At 37.9% G+C, this 21,059-nt stretch overlaps 1 protein-coding gene across 2 annotated transcripts in view; it reads left to right on the plus strand.

Annotated features, from left to right (window-relative positions):
• The first annotated feature begins 5,644 nt into the window (after positions 1 to 5,644).
• Positions 5,645 to 21,059, plus strand: part of LOC101165305 (poly(rC)-binding protein 4) — a 34,979-nt gene continuing 19,564 nt past the window's right edge. The window contains exons 1-2 of one of the 2 annotated variants that reach the window (XM_011477233.2): positions 5,645 to 5,969; positions 20,805 to 20,995. In XM_011477233.2, the coding sequence (XP_011475535.1) occupies positions 20,888 to 20,995 (108 nt within the window). In that variant the 5' untranslated portion in view covers positions 5,645 to 5,969; positions 20,805 to 20,887. Of the gene's footprint in view, positions 5,970 to 7,521; positions 7,643 to 20,804; positions 20,996 to 21,059 lie in introns of those variants that run through there. The other variant, XM_020704726.2, reaches the window with a different exon arrangement.

A 21,059-nucleotide genomic window follows, 5' to 3' on the forward strand; every position in this document is an offset into this window, starting at 1 on the left:
TCAAAACTACATACATTTTCTTTTGTCTGTGTCCTTTCTTTTTTTAGCTCCTGGACATTTATTACCTTTTAAACTGTAAATGGTTGCGAGATTGCAACAGTCATTAACTTGAAGTCACAAGTCCAATATTTGCTGTCTATTAATTCTGTTTCCCCACCAACTCCTGTGGGAAATAAATGAACTGAGCTGTTGAATGCCGCAGTGGTCCACTTTGTCTTTTACTTTAGTTGTTGGTCCTGCAAAGAAAATACACACAGAAATTTGAGCTGTCCAACTGATGTAGAGCTGCAGCTTTAAGAATTGTTTTAGTTCAATACATTCAGCTTTTTAATTTGAGACTTTTGTGAATGATTGGCTAAAAAAGAAGTATGTGTGTAAGTGGGTTGCTTATCGAAGATTAGTTTGATTCATATCATCTTATTTTACATTTACCTAAAATGGTAAATATGAAACACAGATGTGTGCCTTTTCTGCATGCATCCACAAACACATTTTGTGTGGGTGGTGCATGTACAGTTGAAACCACTCAGAGATCTGGACCAAAGTAATTCTTTTTCTGAAAGTTCTTTAACAAGTAATTTCCCCTGAATATTTAAATTCTGATTGTTTCTGTGAAATGTCTTGGGCTTTGTCCACATTTGATCAAATCATTTCCTGTTCGCTTTTAAATGCAATTTCATGCATCTTTAATGAAAGTGAAAATAAGCTCTCTAAATCACACCCCCCTAATGCAAATCAGCTCCACCGCCATAAATATGTAAGGATGCATGTCTGAGAAGGTACACGCAGGTGTGTGTCTGCTTTATTTGCATTTCCAGCTCATTTTGAACATTGAAATAGCAGCTTTGGACTTCTCTTTATGTCAATGAAATATTAAACTATTTCTTCTTCGTTTTGGTTTGTACTAGGAGTCTCTTTCATGTTTCATAAATAAACACCAGAAAATAAATATCGGGCCATTGCTTTTTGCTTGAGACAGAATTAAAGATGATTTTAACTTTCATGAAGATCAAGCTGAAGCAGACGCTGCTTTAATGAAAGATTTACCTTCTGTGAGGATCAGGCAAAAGCAGAGATTCAGCCCTCCCTCCCATATGTCTTCACTCACCATTAGACAAATATAGGAAAACCGTGAATTTCCACACATACATTTTTAGACATGTGCCTGATAGCAGTTAAAAGGAAAAAGGTGCGCTAAAGCTTTTACCTTTTCCCATCACTTGATATGTGTTTTGACAGCCATTCAGTTTGAGGATTATTTCCTTGACTAAAATGCTTCAGGTAAGCAGAAAAAATGTATATTCTGTGTCCCCAGGAGAAATGAATGTCTACCAAGAACTGCTGATTGGAGCTCAAACAAAACACTTGTGACTGTTGATTGTCAAGTAATCATTTTATAAGGTGCCCAAGGTGTACCCCGCCTTTGTCTAACAGTAGCTGGGATAGGCTCCAGCAGCCTAGTGACCGCAAAAGAGATTAAGCAGGTTTCGAAACGGATAGCTGGCTGGATAAAAGGTGAGTTACAGCTACACAAACACAGGGTGAAGTTCTGACAGTTTAAACAGATCTTTTCATTAATGATCAATATTTTCTGACCAGGATAAGTGCTATCTCCAACAAAATAAAGTAACAGTATTACCTCAGTAATAGATTACAAAGTTCTGACTTTTGAAATAACAACAGATTGTGAATTTGGTGCATTATCCCTTAGCTCTTCTATGCTTTAAATTGCTCAACACAAACCCTGGAGGAAGGGTGGCCATCCATCCATCCATCCATCCATCCATCCATCCATCCATCCATCCATCCATCCATCCATCCATCCATCCATCCATCCATCCATCCATCCATCCATCCATCCATCCATCCATCCATCCATCCATCCATCCATCCATCCATCCATCCATTCATCCATCCATCCATCCATTCATCCATCCATCCATCCATCCATCCATACATACATTAATCCATCCATCCATCCATCCATCCATCCATCCATCCATCCATTCATCCATCCATTCATCCATCCATCCATCCATCCATTCATCCATCCATTCATCCATCCATCTATACATTCATCTATCCATCCATCCATCCATCCATCCAACCATCCATCCATCCATCCATCCATCCATCCATCCATCCCACTCTTCATTGACCAAAAGCATTTGAGAACTTTAAAAAAATATATATTATTGTAGCACATTTTATTTTAAAGGGCCTATATCATGCAAAATCTATTAAATTTTATTTATACAGCCCAATATCACAACACTGTCGTCTCAACGGGTTTCACACTGGTAATTGTACAAAAACATACAATCAGTCATAAAATACATTAGCTGATTGCTAAACTAAACTAAACGATGAAAGTAAACCGGTATCCCTGGCCTAAAACCAACCTTTTTGAATTTTTAAGTGTTTTATAATGTTAGTTTCTCACTATCAACAACCCCAAAGCAGTATTTTCATCCATTCACGTTTTTCTGAGCAATCCTCTGAAAAAACTCCACTCTGAGCACGAGCCCCTCCCATTCCATGAAAATGAGTAGGTTCTTTCAGATATATATATGAATGAGAACAGCCCCTTCCAGGAAGAGTCTGTGCTGCCGGCTCCACCAGGCTAACACACACACACTTTCTCTGAGGAGCTAACAGTGATCGTCAACAAAACGCTTTCCTTTTATCTGCTCAATATGCACATCCATCTTTGCAAAAACGTTGGATGTTTTTGTGGACGAAACGCAGGCACGCTGCCGAGGCTGACTCTAGGTTGATATCATGAATTGGGAGGCAACTATATGGTGCGAACGCTGGTGCCTTACTTCTGGGTAGGAATAGAACTGTGAAAATAACTAACTACTTTTTTAGTGTGCCTTTGAAAGGCATAAGAAAAGCATGATATAGGCCCTTTAAGTACTTCTGCAATCATCAATGAGATGTGACATTATTTGCACACAATGAGTTTTAAAGCTGCAACCTAATTTTGTGTGATGGTATTTCTCTTGCATTGTTTTTGAAACATTGCAGAGTAAAGGTAAGTGAAAAATCATTGGTTAAGACATTTTTGCTAATGCTATCACTCCATTATTAGGCAGCATAATGAAAAAAAAAATTCTTTCTATCCTCTCTATCACAGGGTAACCAAAACTAAGACTGTGTGGGAATACTCCCCTTACTAATTTCACTCACACAACTGGTCCTGCTGGAGTGATGTGTGCATGTGGAACACAATTATCAAGTCAGAGGAGAGGAAAGAATAGCCTCATGTCCCACCTACGGAGTCTTAAATGCCAAGACAAGGAGGGAGTGTTAATCAGCTGAGGGACTGCCTTGTGAAACACAATTGCATTTGTGCTCACAATGAAAGCACACCTCTTAAATTTCTTATTTCTGTTCCTGAGAACACTGTTCCGGGTACTTCCATTTCAGATTGCTCTTCAGTCCTTTCCGACATGCTGCAGTCACATTTACTGCTCGGGTTTCATGTGTCCGCTTTCCTCTACAGGGGCTTTATAACAGCTAAATGCTATACAGGCCCATAACAATCCTTTGGTGAGTTACTAAAAGGCTTATAGATCTATAATATAGATTTAATGACAAGTACTCATAATCCTGGTGCTATAGAAATATGCAGAAGAAAATAATTTAAATTGAGTTTTTTTTTAAAGCTTTGTAAATGTTGTCATTGTGAAACCTTACACTGAATGAATGTAACTCTTCCAATAGGAAGGTCTAATCAAGAAACATTACTGAAGTGTGGAATATGTAGAACAGTAATTTAAAGTATGATATTGCTGCATATTCAGGCTTTTTTTTTCCCCTAACTAATGCAGCTTTTACTCATTTTTGCCATATCTGTCTTTCACACAGCTGGTGGCAGACCCCCTCTCAACATGATGGATTTAAGATCACATAGCACCTCCTACTGTTTGAAAAAAGAACATCTATCACTTTTGTCAGCTCATATGGACCACAGCAGGTTGTTCGTTAAAGGTTTTTTGTGTAGTTTGGTGCCTGATACATGTGGTGTCGCTGTAGATACCCCACAGAGCTAGTTTGTGAGGGATCGGCTCGCTCTTTCTTAGCCCTGTGATGTGCTTTGAGGTTGCAGTTGATTAGAGCTGTTTTAATCTTACCTAGTGAATGCAGTTAAATGCAGTTATTTCATTCACTCACAGAAACACACTTGTGCCTCATTTCCGCCATGTTGGATGTGATTTTTCAACCTTTAGCCATTATCACAACCATTACCACCAGGGGTGCATTGCTTAATCGACTTAATCGAAGAATCAATTTATATTCCTACAATCCAACCATCGTAGGAATATAAACATGGTTTATATTCCACCACGGTGTGGTAGAATGTTCCAATTATGTTCCGCTTGTATTTTCACATGGAAAAACAACAGTGGGTGGGCTGAACTAAACTAAAATGGGAATGAATATGTTATTAATTCTTGTTTACTTGCTTGTTTGTACACATATTTAATTTACACTTGATTCTCTTGGAAGAAAGACGAGGAATTTGGAAAACTTCACCTGCACTGTTCAGTACGCAGATATTGTAACAAAGACATCAGTAAAGTTGTTATTATAGCTTTACAGTGACTGCAAATGCAATGTTTTTATTTGTATAAGATGAAATACAAGTGTGAGTTTCACCATGATACCAAATAAAATTCTTTAATCAAATTGCCTATCGTTGTTCTATAGGATATCAAAAAGTTGAGTGGATGCATACTTTTGGCATCTTTGGCTATCTTAGCAGATAGGCTACAATGGTTGAATTTAACCCTTGTGCTATCTTTGATGACCCCACCCTTACATTGACGTGTTCTCCCTAACATGACAAAGGTGGATGAAGGTGGAAAGATTTCATGTAATCCATGGACACCAGTGAGGTTCACAAATCATTGAAGAAAAAAGGTTCAGTGCACTGTCTAGACTCTAGTGGGTCTAGATGACCCAACTCCCAACGTTAAAGTGCCTAGGATAGCACAAGGGTTACAAGAGAACTATTCATAACTTTCCTTACTTTTGTTGTGTTTGTTAGACAATTAGAAACGATTAAATAAACCATTCATAAATCTTCTGTATATTTGGTTAAAAAAACAAACAAATAAACAAACAAATAAATAAATAAATAAATAAATGAATAAATAAATAAAAAACTGCAGTTTTTTAATTCATGTGGACAACTCAGAATGAAAAACACAAGTGAAAATGCTTCGTTTTCACAGACCATTACTGTGAACAAGACTTGTAATGTAAATAAAAACACACTAGATGGCACCACGACAAAAGAAAGCTGCCAATCAAGCCCACGCCATAAACTTGAAAGGAAATCATTAAGCTCAGGGGGAAAAAAGATATCGTCGATAATTTAGTGTAAGCAATAGAATGCATTAATACTGAGAGGAAGAAGGAGAAAGTCTGCATACTGTACGCTTTTATTACCAGCATCTCTTGACATTGCAAGAGAATTCCAGCAAAGCAAGAAAACGTCTCCATTCCTTCATTCAGCTCCCTCTCCTCAATTATCCAAACCGCGCGCAGAAACATGGGTGATGCTGAATAACCATAAATGTGCCAACCTGCGTGCGTCCGGCGCGCGCCACTAGCCCACGGCCCGGAAAAAATTATGTCCCCGCAGGACTTCACCCAGCAAACATGCACGCGCATGATACAAACAGCTGAGCTAAAACATTATTATTGGCTCACAATTTTTCTCCCTTCGTTTTATTTTACGCAGAGACAACTCTCCCAGCAGGAGATTTAGGTGCGCGCGCGCACGCGCCAGAGAGCAAGAGAGAGACAGAGGGAGCACTCTGCTTTGCTGACACTGGGGGAGGACAGTCCGCACTACACCCCGTGTGTCCCAGACATGCGTGGATACCTAGCGTGATCGGCGGAGATCCATGGAGATAGTTTAGTGGAAAGTCCAGTAACATTTTACATGAAAACAGGTGAGTGACTAAGCTCGTTTTTTTCTGCTCGTTGTTGTTTGGTCTGCGCATCGCCGGTTCTACAACTTAAATTGCTCCTCCTAATGAAGTCATAACATCTAGTATATCTGCAGTCTAATAGCGACTTTTAGTGTTTGTATTTCATCGAATGTTAAGTGTTTGTGTCCAGTTTAATCACCACACATTTTTGTATGTCTTAGAAAGCCAAAATTGAGCCTAACTTTACCACTATCCCTGTTTTTGCATAATTAGAATTATGGATTTGAATCCATGTTTATGAGAAGTGTCTGACATCTGTGTGTGTGCGTGCATAATGAACACTCTGACTGGCATGGTAAATCTGGAATATGGCAGAAAGTGTCCAGATGAGCAGATGAGACAACTGGGCTCTTGTTTGTGGACGGTTATATGTTAATAAAAGTGAACCCCAGTGATTCTCCAGGCCAGTGCAGAACACAAAGCTTGTTCTCAACAAGTCCCGTACAGTGGGCGCCTGGCTGCTGGTGCTGAGGCAGCGAGTGTGTGTGACAGCCCCATTATTCACCAAGAGGCCTAATTGCAACAGCATTACACACTTGATAGAAGATCAGCTTTAGGAGAAATATGGAAAAGGAAATGCGCCAAGAATTTGGCTGCAAATTTGCTGTTAGTTCAAGCTGAAAAAAGAAAAATGTATGGGTTATAATTGGTCAACTTTAGGGGAAGTTCAGCTGCACAGCATGTGAAGACTCTGAAACAGACCATCTTTTGTCCCTCCCTTCTCTTTGTTTAAGCAGTTTTCTGGGACAAACTTGCAGATTCTATAAACATTGGTCTCAATGTTTCTTTTAGATTAAAGAACAAAACAAGACCGCTTCAGAGGATGTTTCCATTTTATCCTCTATATGGCTCGGAAATCTAATCCTGAACCAGAGCATAATTCAAATTCTTCCAATTAAATCATCAGATTTAGAACCTGACTTGTTAAAAACAAAATTTAAAGCAAAGGGACACTATCAGAGTCTTGCAAGCCACATTGGTGTTTTGAGAGAAGCATGGTGAATGAAACACACTGTATGGGAGCTTCCATGAAGGATGAGAACATGGTTTAGATTTATCTTCTTGAGCACATAGTGGAAATCAATAAGGAACATAATTTTATTCAGCTGGTGTGTGGTTGCAGTGAAGAGGAAGCTTTTCTGGTTGCAAAGACACTGCTTTGCCTGTTTCTACAAACTAAAAAAGAATGTACAACTTGGCTGATGCGAGATACAGCCATGTTTTTAGTAGCTCTCAGGGGTATTTGTCTATTGTGTACTGCTGACTCTTTATCCGGGTTCAATTCAATCTTTTAATGCACTCTTAGAGTCAGGGCTCTAATAATAAATGGAAGAACATATTCAATAATGAAACTCCACCTGCATTTCTGCTGTAGATTGAGGGTCGGGGCTGAGAGCCTTCATAAATAACAGAAGCCAGTCCTGACACGTGCTCCTCCAACGCCTGGGAACTGCCAATAATCCCTCTCATCTTGTAATATGCTGTTGTTGCAGAGTAAGAGGAGTGCAGAAAAACAGTTTGGGTTTGGAATCTTAAGTAAGCCACAGCATCTTAGCACAGATACGAAGACAAATCATAGATATGCATCCGTGTCTGCTGACAAGGAGAGTGTCAGAGGAGCATTCTTGGAAAATGTAGGTATTGGTAAACAGAAGAAGACTCTCACTTTTTTTTTTTTTTGTGATTACCCACCTTGAAGTGTTACTGATTTTCCATGCATGTCTGGAATTAGCCCCACAACATTTTTATGTTTTTCACATGTTCTCTGTCTTGTCATGCTTCCCATTTCATAAGACAAATTAAATTTGTCACCTCATCTCAAGAATGAATTTCTTTGTTGCAGCTTTGCAGTGATCCAAATTAATTTCCTCTTCAGTCTTCTGTAATTAACCTGCTTTAAAGTAATTAACCTAAACATGTTGCAACAAAACATGCTTATTTGGTTTGCGATCTTTTTATCAAACACTCATGGTTTGTCATGGTGTGGCGCTTACAGCGTTGATTCATTTGTTTCTTTCATCTAAAAGAGGATCTTTTTTTCCATGAAAACACAATGTGACCCTGGTCTTAGCACAGACGCAATGGCTGACAGAGCTTCAGGCTTTCGCTTGCAATGAAAGGATAGCTCTGTGTTTAGCTCCACGGACCGACCCAGCGGGCCTCGTGACTCGCTCGCAAAGAGTCTCATGAGTGTGGTTTATTTAGTAAAGAAGTTAACTTACAATAGTCACTTTTATTCTGTTCTGTTGAGGAAACTACTGAGGAGCGAAACGCGGGTATATTCTCCAGCAAGTTTTAGACATTGAACAAGAGAGCCAAAAGACTGCACTTGTGACTGTAATTTGCAGAGCCTTGCAGGGCACTAAATGGAGGTTTCTCTCTAGTCTGTAGCCATTTGTATGTGTGTGTATTTTTCAGAAAGAGAGAAGGTTTTCATCTTTGTTCAGCTGGCGAGTGCCTGAAATATTTATCAGGGACTGCACTATTTTTGGGTTTGTGCTCAGTTGTTTTGGAGCTTACGTAAGGTGAACCTTTGTCTCAACATGCATGGTAATGTTTTATTCTAAGTAAAACATTATTAACTCTGTCACCTTGTGCATACTAATGCTGCGAACAGCACAGATTTTCCGCTAAGTTAAGGACTTTGGGAGTTATCTCTTAAATGGAGGAAACACTCCTACCCCATCTGTCTAATGTAAACTTCAACTATGACGTTTAGTGGAGGGGCTTTGTGTCAATTATGGAGCCTCTCTAGATCATCTCAGGTTTCCTGTTTCCTGGAGATATTGATCACCTCGTCTCTCTTTCCTCCAACTGTCTCCATCTCTCCTTTTTTCTCCTCCTGATTTGCCTCTATAGCTCTCCTCCTTTCTCCTCCGAGGTGTCAGATTCTCTGACTCATTCCCTAGTGTGGAGGATGGGAGGAAAGCAGGGATGAAAGAGAAGAGAAAAAAATCTTTTTGCACATCAAGAAAGTGACCTTCATCTAGTCCAAAAAAAAGGATGGGGATAAAAGCTGGAGTTAATGTCCTGCCAAACTGTAATCTCTGCTGTGCAATTCAGAATGAACCAAACGGGGGCTTTCAGATAATGAGAGTCAAGGGTTGTAAAGCAAAGTAAATAGGAAGCTCCAGAGTTGTTTATAGAGCGTCATACACTTCTCACATGCTGCTTCAGTATTGCAGCAGGGAATGTGAAAAGAAATCACATCATCATGTTTTTTATAGTTTGGCTTAATGACAAGTATGTGACGTACAGGTCATGACTGAACCGCCCCCGTGCTGACTAAACCTGGCATTAACACACACTCTGAAAGTGCCACTGTGTCGCTGCAAGTAACAGCTGCTTCAGAGATAACAACTGACAGGCCAGAAATGCAGCCCTGTAAGGCTGGTTATCTGTGTTTCTGGGCTGCTTCAGTCCTGCTGATAATGAGATAAACGAATGAACTTGGACAGAACTAATTAGAGGATTGGATCTTTACAAAAGACAACAGCATCAAAACCTAATCAATGGTTGTTCAAGGGTGCTCTTATTAAAATAACCTATCAGTGAAAAGTACTCAAAACTGTTCTGAAAAGGAAAGAATAGAACATGCGACCATAACAAAGTGTGCTATAATGCTGTTGCCTTGCAGCTAAATGAGAGAAGTTGATCTGTACGAACGCTTTCAACGTGACACACAAAACAACCTTGGTGGAGTCTCTGTATGATTGACTTCAAACAACATTTCTAAAGTCTCAAATAATTTAAAAAATGTGAGGATTTTATTCATTTAAAATTAAAGTTTTTTTTTTATGTGGAGAATTTAAAATAAAGATGAGCCTCTGTTTACACCCACAGTTGTTAGACCCTGGTGAGGTTAAAGGCCTGCAATACTCACACCTCATCCGTCCGTACAGATGAAGCAGAAACAAGCATTCTCACAATAACCGTGTCAAGATGCTTAACACAAATCACTTACCGTATTTTCTAGACTAGAAGACGCTCTGAAGTATGTTGCAGCTGCTAAAAAATGTCTAATAAAGAAGAAAAAATATATAAGTCGCACTGGAGTACAAGTTGCAGTTTTGGAGGAAATTTACTTTGCAAAATATGCCAACATTTCATCTGTAAAGGTAATTCGTAATAAAAAAATAGGTACGGGTTAATAGCCGACGAAGTATGCATTATCACTTTTTAATGCACGCCGTGGAAGCCTGAAACGTCTGACGCAAAGCTTCCACGAAGTGCGTTAAAAAGTGATAATGCACACTTCGTCGGCCATTAACTCGCTTATACTATGGTCACGTACAAAAGAAATAAATAGTAACCAGTTTTTAGTCCTTGTATTTTTTTCCAATTTGGATCACTTTTCTCACAAAAAGCAGACTATTTGTTACAAATAGTCCGCGTTGCGCCGCACCACCGCTGCAGTCAAGATTCGGCGATATAAAGCGAAATATATATGCTGATCTTTCCAATGGGTTGAATAAAGCATCAGTTCAGAGAGAAAGTTCACCTCTTACCGCTTGTTTTTATCCAGATGATGAAGCAAAAGGTTGTTTTAAAGATGCCGGCAGAGTGAAACAGAACATTTAAGCTAGGTGACCGGAACTTATTTTTTCACCGTGCGGTTATCCTGTGGTATATCACTTTTTAATGCACACCCAGCAGCCAATCAGAATTGAGTATTCACCTCGACCATGATATAAAAAACAATAATAGACTGAAGATATGCAGACTTCACTACCATAGCGCATTGATGCTTATTTAGCTGCATGAAACATAGAAGGAAGCTGGTATATTAGTAAAACATATTTTAAATCACTTAGTCTGTTGAATTCTTCATCCTCTGTGTCAATTTAAAACAACTCTGCCAAGCCCGGCGTAATGCTACGTACACACCAGCTATATATGCACATTCAAGAACGCTTTTAGCATACAGTGTTCACACTGGAGTGTCGCTACCCAATACTAGTGCATGTACAGTCAGGACCATACTTATTTGGACAGAGACACATTCTTTCTAATTTTGTTTCTGTACATTACCACAGTGAATTTTAAATAAAACAACTCAGATGCCATTGAAGTGCAGACTTGGATGACATGGATTGAACAAAAAGATTGCATAAAAATGTGAAAAACTAAAGCATTTTTTAAACACAATCCCTTCATTTCATGGGCTCGTTAGTAATTGGACAATTGCCTTCCATGCTATTAAATGGGCAGGTGTGGGCAATTCCCTTGTTGTGTCATTATGAGTGAAGCAGATAAAAGGCCTGGAGTTGATTAGAGGACTCATGCTTGCATTTTGAAGATTTTGCTGTAAACAGACAACATGTGGTCAAAGCAGCTCTCCATGTAGGTGAAAGGAGCCACCATTAAGCTGAGAAAACAGAAAAAAAACATGCCAGAAATTGCTACAGTATTAGGAGTAGCAAAATCAACAGTGTGGTACATCCTAAGGAAGAAAGAAAGCACTGGTGAACTCAGCAACGCTAAAAGACCTGGACGTCCACGGAAGACAACAGTGGTGGATGATCGCAGAATCATTTCCATGATGAAGAGGAACCCGTTCACAACAGCCAACCAAGTGAACAACACTCTCCAGGAGGTAGGCGTATCAATATCCAAGTCTACCATCAAAAGAAGACTGCATGAAAGTAGATACAGAGGGTACACTGCAAGATGCAAGCCACTCATAAGCCCCAAGAATAGAAAGGTAGATTGGACTTTGCTAAAAAGCATCTAAAAAAGCCAGCACAGTTCTGGAAAAACATTCTTTGGACAGATGAAACCAAAATCAACCTCTACCAGAATGATGGCAAGAGAAAAGTATGAAGAAGGCGTGGAGAAGCTCATGATCCAAAGCACACTACATCATCAGTAAAACACTGTGGAGGCAGTGTGATGGTCTGGGCGTGCATGGCTGCTAGTGGCACTGGGACACTAGTGTTTATTGATGACGTGACACAGGACAGAAGCAGCCCAATGAATTCTGAGGTGTTCAGAGGCATACTGTCTGCACAGATCCAGGTGAATGCAGCCAAACTGATTAGGCGGCGTTTCATAATACAGATGAACAACGACCCAAAACATACAGCCAAAGCAACCTCGGAGTTTATTACAGCAAAGAAGTGGAATATTCTTGAATGGCCAACTCAGTTACCTGATCTGAACCCAATTGTGCATTTCACTTGTTGAAGACTAAACGTCAGACAGAAAGGCCCACAAACAAACAGCAACTGAAAGCCACTGCAGTAAAGGCCTGGCAGAGCATTCAGAAGGAGAAAACCCAGCATCTGGTGATGTCCATGAGTTCAAGACTTCAGGCTGTCTTTGCCAACAAAGGGTTTTCAACCAAATATTAGTAAAGACCATTTTGTTTTCAGTGATTTCATTTGTCCAATTACTTACGAGCCCATGAAATGAAGGGATTGTGTTCAAAAAATGCTTTAGTTTTTCACATTTTTATGCAATCTTTTGTGCACTTCAATGGCATCTGAGTTGTTTTATTTAAAATTCACTGTGGTAATGTACAGAAACTAAATTAGAAAGAATGTGTCTCTGTCCAAATATTTATAGTCCTGACTGTGTCTGTAGTTGGAAGAGGCTTGGTGTGAAATGCTGAAGTGGCGCAAATCTCGCAAATCTTTTTTCAGGCTTTTTTTTACACAACTGTATTTAAATATATAAAAGACTTGGTGTCATATAACTCCAATTATTTCCTACTTCATGATCAATTTTCAAATGGTTGGCACTTGGCCATGCAAGACTACCAAATCCGAGTCCGCGTTCAACCGGTTGAACGTTCAGTGCATTCAATGGCCGCACGTTTTGTATGTAGAACCCAAAACAGACCTAAAAATGTTTCGAACGTAGAAGCCCGAAATACGTGTTTACATAGACTTTTCATTGGAAATGGCTGCTTGATCGCGTGTTTCTGAGCCAGGTATGAAAGTAGTGTTGCTATTTTTTTTTAAATATACTTTTAAACTGATTTTAAATCACATAAGATGCACCCCCCCCCCCCCCCCCCAAAAGTGACTTATACTAAGAAAAATTTGGTGATTTTTAAACATTATTGCAATACAATGTCATTTACACTTGAAGCACAAAGCTTTGCTAAGGCTACAGAGACAGATATCTCCGTCACTATTGTTCTATGAGCAGCTAAAATATGCCAGGAAGCCAGATATGTCTGTCACTTTCCTTTATTTCCAGAAGTGTTTTTATTTACACAACTAAATAAAGAAATGTGTTGAACTGCATGTTTGTTTTTTGATCTTGTCTAAAGTTTTGTGTGCATCATTTTTCCTAACATGAGCTAAACAATAATTATAATGATTAAAAAAAAAAAACACTAACAATTATCCAGGCTGATATTTCCTTGAGGCTCATTTTGAATTAGGTGTGCTTTTCAACAGATTTGTCTTTATATGCCACGTATTTTAGTCATGGATGAGTACGAGTTTTAATTTGCTAACCCCCTCCTGCCGCATGTTAAGCTTGTCATCAGCAGTCCACATTTAGGCGCCGTGGCTGCAGTGAGTACAACTGTTGGTCCTCTCTCAGAACAGGGAAGCCAGGCTGGCTCCAGGAGCAGGATGCAGCTCAGGGTCCGATAACCCTCTCAGGGGCTTTGTGGCTGACAGGCAACTTGTGCTGCAGGCTGACACGGTTGTGCTCTAACACCAGATGAAGCCGGGCTCTGTTGGGAGAGTGCAGTCCCCTCTGTACTGAGGGCTGACCCATCTCATTATATGTGACAGAGCTGAGACAGACATGCTGAGAGATGAAACACTGCTCTTTAATTTCAAGCCTCTTCTGTTTCACAACTAAAGCCCTCTTCACCTGTCCATTTCTCATTTTCTCTTTTCAGGAGAAGGACGGAGAGCAGGTTCAATTTAGAAATTTTGTAAAGCTCTTGAAAATTGCATGGATAAAGATAAGCGTACACTTGTGATGTAGAAAGGTTTGGCTTTATTCAGTCCCGAGTTGATGTTCTTTTAGTCAGAGACACATAGCACAGTTTCTCATGTTATTCACAGTTTAGGTACTTTAAGACAAAAATATATATTTTCTTATTTTGTTTTTTTGCTTTAATTAACCATCTCTGCTGTACGGTGGCTCTGACGTGTAAATCATATCAACAAAATCATATTAAATATCACGATGACAATCAAAAAAGCAAAACAAATTAAAAAAACAACATTACAGATTAGAAATAAAAACAAAATTCCAGACAACAAAACAAACTAACACAAAAAACATACTGGTAGATTAACAAAAATAATTTCCAGAAAACAAAATGAAATGTAAAAACAACAAAAACATTAATTGCACATCGCTGATTGGATGATGATATCCAGTTTCGGTTGATATAATGGACAAACCTCATCATCGTGTCAACAATTTTTCTGTTGTATCTAGTTTCTTATTTCAATTTTTAACATTTTACTTTGCTTGAATTAAATAGCTTACAACACTGAACAATATCTTTAATATTTCTGGAATATTTTACAAATAACTGTAACTAAAAATACACATTTCATACATACATAACATACATTATAATATTTTCTTTTTGCAGAGGTATTTGTAACATTTATGCATCTCTTACCTAGTATGGATCAAAATGTCATGCACTGCATTTTTATGTCTTCCAGTTTATCTAAAGCATAGTTTTCCATTGTCTTTCTCTGTCAAACTCTTTTAGCTGCAATTTTCCTATAATAGAGTTAGCATCCTGCTATGGCACAGCTCTGAAGCTATTTCATATTAGTGATGCCTGCCAGTATAACCCGTGGATGTGATGTAGTTAAAGCCCATTCAGTCTTTTAGAATATTTCCTTTGCTTTTGTGAAGGTCGATTTCATCCAAATCTTGGGGTTGATGTAACAAACCTGCTAAAGGGCTACATTACGAGGAACGTGACTCCTCCTTTCACACGCTTTTATTCTCAGCATACAGTCAGATGAGTAAACACAAACTAATCCAGAATTGACCTCCTCTTAGCTCTTTGTGAATTTTTGGCTACAAGATAATCTCCTCAGTACTTCACTTATGCTTGGATGAATGAAAAAGTGTTTGACCACAACAGCCCCCTTAGAAATAAATAAAAAAAATCATACCCCATGGACAGAGTTTCTTTAAATGAGAAAAAAAAGCTGGGATGGGGTACGAAAGTAAGAATTCTAATTTCTTTAAAAATCTAGTCACTAAGACATGTTTTCTCAAATTAAAATTATTTTGCTATAGAAAAACTTTCTTGAGGCCAATATTTGTCTTACAATACTATAAATAGGACACATTTGCTTGAAACAGGGGTCTTTTTACTTTCTTAACATAGACATTTTTCAGTGTAAGAGCTTAATGAAGATTTTTTTTCTCCATTCTTTTTTTGGCGTTACAGACATCCCACCTACTCCAACTTTGCTGTAGTTTTAATTGGTATATGATTGAAGAAAATATCAAATTTTTCAGTGGATTGTCTCGATCAAAGCCTGTCTACATGTATGCGTGTGCATGCTTCTTTGTGTGTGTGTACTGAACGAACTGTTGGCTCCTTTTATCCTGGCAGCTGTATATGAGATTATTATTAGTGTTTTGTTTTGCTCGTTCCTTTGAACGCTGTGCTCTGTATCTGCGTTTTAGTCGGGCGGGGGGCTGAAAGAATGGACTGTCACCTCGTGGCCTATGTGCGTGTGTACTCACATTGACACCCTCTCACTTACTGGTCTGCATGTGCACACCCTATAGTTCACCTGGTCCTCTTGCCTTCTGTGTGTCCATCGAGGAGACACACAATCCCCCTGACCCATTGCATGTGCTGTATGCAGAAGGGAACCCTGTTTCTGTCTTTCACCATGGAGACCAAACATGTCCTCATTCCTTCTTCATGTTCCAAGCCAGCGCAGAGCTGTCTGTGGTGTGAGGGACGCGGTTGTCTCAGAACAGGTGTTCGGCGCTCTAGATCCTTTTCATCTTGACACCCGGAGTGGAGGGTCCTGAAAACACGGCAGAAAAAGGAGAAGAAAAATATTGCTGGCTTTTGTCTGGAGATTTCTGCTGGATTCTTTTTATTCTTGAAATCTTTGAAGTATGTTTTACACAAGTTTGACTCAAAATAACAGCTCTGGTTTCTAATTGCCATCAACTAAAATGATGGATTATAACAGGCTGTGGTTATAAATCTCTCACATATTATATACATTTCAATAATAGTATAAAAAGTAGCTCCTGGTAAAATGAAGTTTTCTTAAAAATGTCCTCTTATGTGCATCTAAATTATAAGTGGGGAATAAATCCTTTACAGTCTGAGCATTGGTTTGCTGTACTCTACTTTAATTACCGTACATGTAATGGTGAAAACTTAAAATGATTTAACAAACCTAACGTATCTCAAAAGGGTTATGTAAATACAATAAAAGAATCAGGTAAAAACAGAAAAGTTCAAACTTCCTAAAATTTAATCATATTTAATTTAAAAAAGAAACCAGAAAATGAATCTTAATTTGGAAATGCAAGTCAAATTTGAAATAACTTGACATTATTTTAAGCTACACTAATACATGAATTTCATTTTGTTATAGAAAGACCCAGTTGCTCTTTAAACCTGTATTTTACATCTCATCAATTTGGAAAATATGACTTATCTGATAGATTTTAAATATTTGGTACAAGAAACAATTACCGGTATATGGTGTGAAGCAATAAAATGTATGTTTCCACTAAACAAGCTACAATCGTTTAATCTTTGGGAAATCTTAAAAATGCACCAGGATTTTTATTTTAAAGATTTCTACTGGATTATTGTATTTTTCTTTTATCCATATCAAAATGAAACGAGGATCTGGAAGCAGTACAGCTACATACTAATACACTGGGTAATTTACTGTAATAACTTGCAGCATGATACTTTGTTACTGCAGTGCACTGCGAGCAAAGAAGGCTGAAATTATGCTTGACACCAAGCTTTTAACCATGCTTAGAATCTATAAGATTGTACCACCGTGTATAAAATCATGTTATAGGGGGGGTTCACATTTTGCTTGGGCTGACCTGCTTTGATTCTTTTGGAGGTGAATATAAGCTCTCAATTTATGCATGAGCACAACTGCCTGCTACATGAGAAGAAATTCCTTTTTAATTAAATTTTAGATGGCTTTAATATTTATCCTAATTTAATAAAAATGATGAAGACCATCACATTAGCCATGTGAAGAAAGCACACACAATGTTAAGGAAAAGGGGTTGGAAAACTAGCTTTAATTAAGGAAATAAAAAAATAAACATTTTTTATCTTGTTTGTGTGCAAAGTATTAACAGTAGTGTAATAAGCAAATAAAAAAAACAACTTTACCTCGTATTCAACAATATTCAATTACAAGGTTTAGTAGTATTATGAAATTGCAATAAAGCAACAAAAACCTGTTCATCTGCATAAAATAGGAACACCATATGCTACGGCTAAGGGCTAACGATTAATTATAATTACCGGCAATAAGGATTTTCCAAAGGGGTTCTAGTCTCTATGTTTATTAATAACATTTAATGTAAGAATTTGGCAAAACTGGTATTGCATCGGAAACTCTCCATGTGGAAGGTTCACAGCACTTATGACACAGGTAGCAGTACAAAACCACATTTACTTTTTTCTGCAGAGGCACTTGTAACATTTATTCATCTCTAACCTAGTATGGATCCAAATTTAATGCATTTTTATGTCTTTAAATTGTTCTAAGCTGTGGCATCCCTGAGATACTTTATGTTTAATGTTTTAGACATTGAAATTGCGTTTGTAATCTAATTAGTTACGGCCAATAGGTACATTTTAACATGTAATCTTAGAGGACAACATTTATTTACATGTTTGGTCAAATCAAAGTTACTTAGAAAAGCTAGTGAAAATTGTAAACATTTTCAAACATAAAATGGAAAACTTATAACACAAAATTCTAACCCTTAGCTTAAAAAATACATTAAAGAAACTGTCAGAATCTGACAGGTGTGATTTGACCTTTTTACCTAGCGTCTAAGACTGTATTATGTAAAGTAGAATTTTTTTCTACTCACGGTAAGTACCTTTAACCTTTACCGTGAAATGGGTTCAGTATGTGAGTTGCAGAGGATGAGGTGCTTGACATGTATTTACAACCAAACTGTGCATCAACGGAAGGTTTCTGATTCTTGATTTGAAGAATCTTTATTATCAACGTATAAGATAGTGGATTTTAGAAGAGCATTTATGTTATCACTCTTTCCAATGATAAATGTATTCATTATAAATTTGTAAATGTACAATGTACACATTTACAAATAAAACAATAAAAAATGCCTCCTTTTGATTCAATGTGCCAGGCATTTAGCTCCACCAAGACCTTCCCTAGAACTCACAGTTCTAGGGATGGTCTTTTGCTTTGTCAATTGTTTATTTATTAAAATGTGTAGTAGGGCTGCACGATATGAGGAAAACCCGCGATATGCAATATTAGAGATTAATTTTGTGACAACGATATAATTTGCAATATTTTGTGCAGGCCTAACGTGTTGCAAAATGAGAAATTTGTTATTTTAAGGAACATTTTTATAGATGATCTGCTATTTCAGTATAAAGCTTTTTTTTTTAATCTTAAACCCAAAATGCAAAAAATCAATAATAATAATAATAATAACATACGATAATAATTTCATGCTTTCCAATATTAAATTTGTTGTTTTAGTTCTGTCACTTACTTAGATTTCCAATTGTGCCTTCTTTATTTTTTCCATTAAAAAGATTTGTATGAGCAGTGACTCACAACTGAAGCGCCAATGTGATGTATTATGTTAGTAAATGCTGCAGGGCCAAGGTTAGTGTCAGTAAAGCAGGACAATGAAACAGTCAGTCCAACCTTGGCAGACTGAATTTTAGCAGTTTGACGCAGTCTGTACTTTGTTAATTCTCTGTTCAGCATAATCAGGTCTAATTTGGAACAGAGGGGCTCTGTTCATCCTGGAACGCTGCTGCTTGGAATTCTGGAAAAAAGGAGTTCCGAGGTTCACCACCCTCACACTGACACAGAGCACATGCCTTGTTATCAGCCCACAGAGATGCACATAATGATCCCTCCAACCATTAACTCCTAATGTAATAAAGCTCTAACATTTTAGTCTTCTCTTTCAGAGCCCAAAGATAATAAAGTTAGCCCACTGGCTGCACAAATGTGCTCGGAGATAACACTTGTTCAGGATGCATCAATCAAGCTTAAAGTCATGATCCGTGGGTTTTGCAGCTGTAGCTAAAAGCAAAGAAAAAATACTTCAGTTTCTGTTTATCTAAAGTCAACCTTCAGGTTCTATGTGATATTAATGTTAATTATATGTAGATGAAAATTTAGGCTGATGGTTCTGCAAACTGATCCAGTTAGAATCGCTTTTTACATAGTAAAACAAGGTTGACTTGACTTTTTAATTGAGCAAAATAAAGTCGCAAACATATTTTAACAGACTAATATCTGAAGATGTGTGCATCAGCTATTTGGTAGAATAACACCGTGCAGGAATGACACATATTAAAACAAAAAAGAAAGAAATCTCAAAATAACTCACCAGAAAACCTGCAGATTTGTAAAAAGACATGCTAGCACAAAGATAAGGCAGTGTTGGCAGGGCTTGGGCTGTAGGCTGGTAACCGTTGCACTGTAGGCTGACTGGCATGCGTGCGACGAACAAACAAGAAGCTTTGATGAGTTTAAAAAGGAATCATTCATTTATAATTGAGCAAAAGCTTAATAAGGAAAGTGCCTGCAGACAGAAACTTAAATTTAATTAAAAAAAACACACCATCTTTAAAGTTTTTGTTAGTATTAGTATTTTAGTTTGACAAATACAACCCCTTTATGTTCTGCCTATGGAGGTTATTCTACAAACACTTGTTCAGTTATCTTTGTTCTTTTACCCTCCATGCTGACAAATGTCGCAAATATAAATTTGAAGGAAACATGAGTGATTCCATGAACTAATTATACACACCGCACTGATGCTTGTGTGCCGCCAGGTGACTCCCACATTAATCATCACGCTGTGAGCCACAAAGCTGACATGCATACAGCCTTTGCCACATTGTCATTCTGGGATCAGTACATATGCTTCTCATTTGCTGCCTGTGCAGAGGTCCTGCTCTGTATTTTTTTCTAACAATGACATTTGAATGCTTTAGCTGAATGAAGTGAAGCGGATAAAACTTAAAAATGCTCTAAAATATTCATGTATTTTGTACAAAGTTGAACCTATTAATTTTGTATGAATCTAAATTTTAAGCACATTTCAATTTTTATGTATATATATACCATGAATCTAACTGAGAGAGAATGTTAAGAGGCAAAGGCACCATGATAAATATCAACAGCTCATGCAGAGCTCGTTGGATCCCAAAGCTCTGTCGAAATGCTAATGCTGTTGGTGCCTCTAGTCAATAGCGTTCACATGCAAAACTGCGTTAATCATGACCTTGTTATGAATATAACCATCAATATTACACTGAATTAAGCAAATTAAAATGTTTCATAAAATGAAGCCTAAAATTATAGCTGGTTGCATGAAAGTTGTTTATTTCTTCGGTGTGCGGCATATGGATGCTCTTTTCTAAGGAATGATCCAATTAGAGTCAATATTCTTTTAGCATATTCAGACAACGAAGTTTTTGAAATTATGTTACCTTTTAAAAAATTCAGCGTCGCATCTGTGAAGTTAATGACTGATTCAAAGGAGCATATGTGGGCTCATAAAAAATGGATCAACTATCATTTCACTTTCTTTCCTTTCTCTCAGATCTTCCCTGAAGGAGCACAGACAGGCAGAAAAACGCACCCCAGCCTTCGCTCAACTGCATGACCAGCGAATGAGCCTTGTTCATGCGTCTCCCTGCGTTCCACTCCCACATCACTATGAACTGTGAGCAGGACTTCGGAGATGGGGGCTTGGGAGTGACCCTCACTCTACGACTGCTCATGCATGGAAAGGTTGAAGAAATTATGTATAAAGCAGCGCTTTTAAAGTTATACTCTGTAATCACATTTATTTAAC

The sequence above is a fragment of the Oryzias latipes genome, chromosome 7 (assembly GCF_002234675.1).
Source record: "Oryzias latipes chromosome 7, ASM223467v1".
NCBI lineage: Eukaryota > Metazoa > Chordata > Actinopteri > Beloniformes > Adrianichthyidae > Oryzias > Oryzias latipes.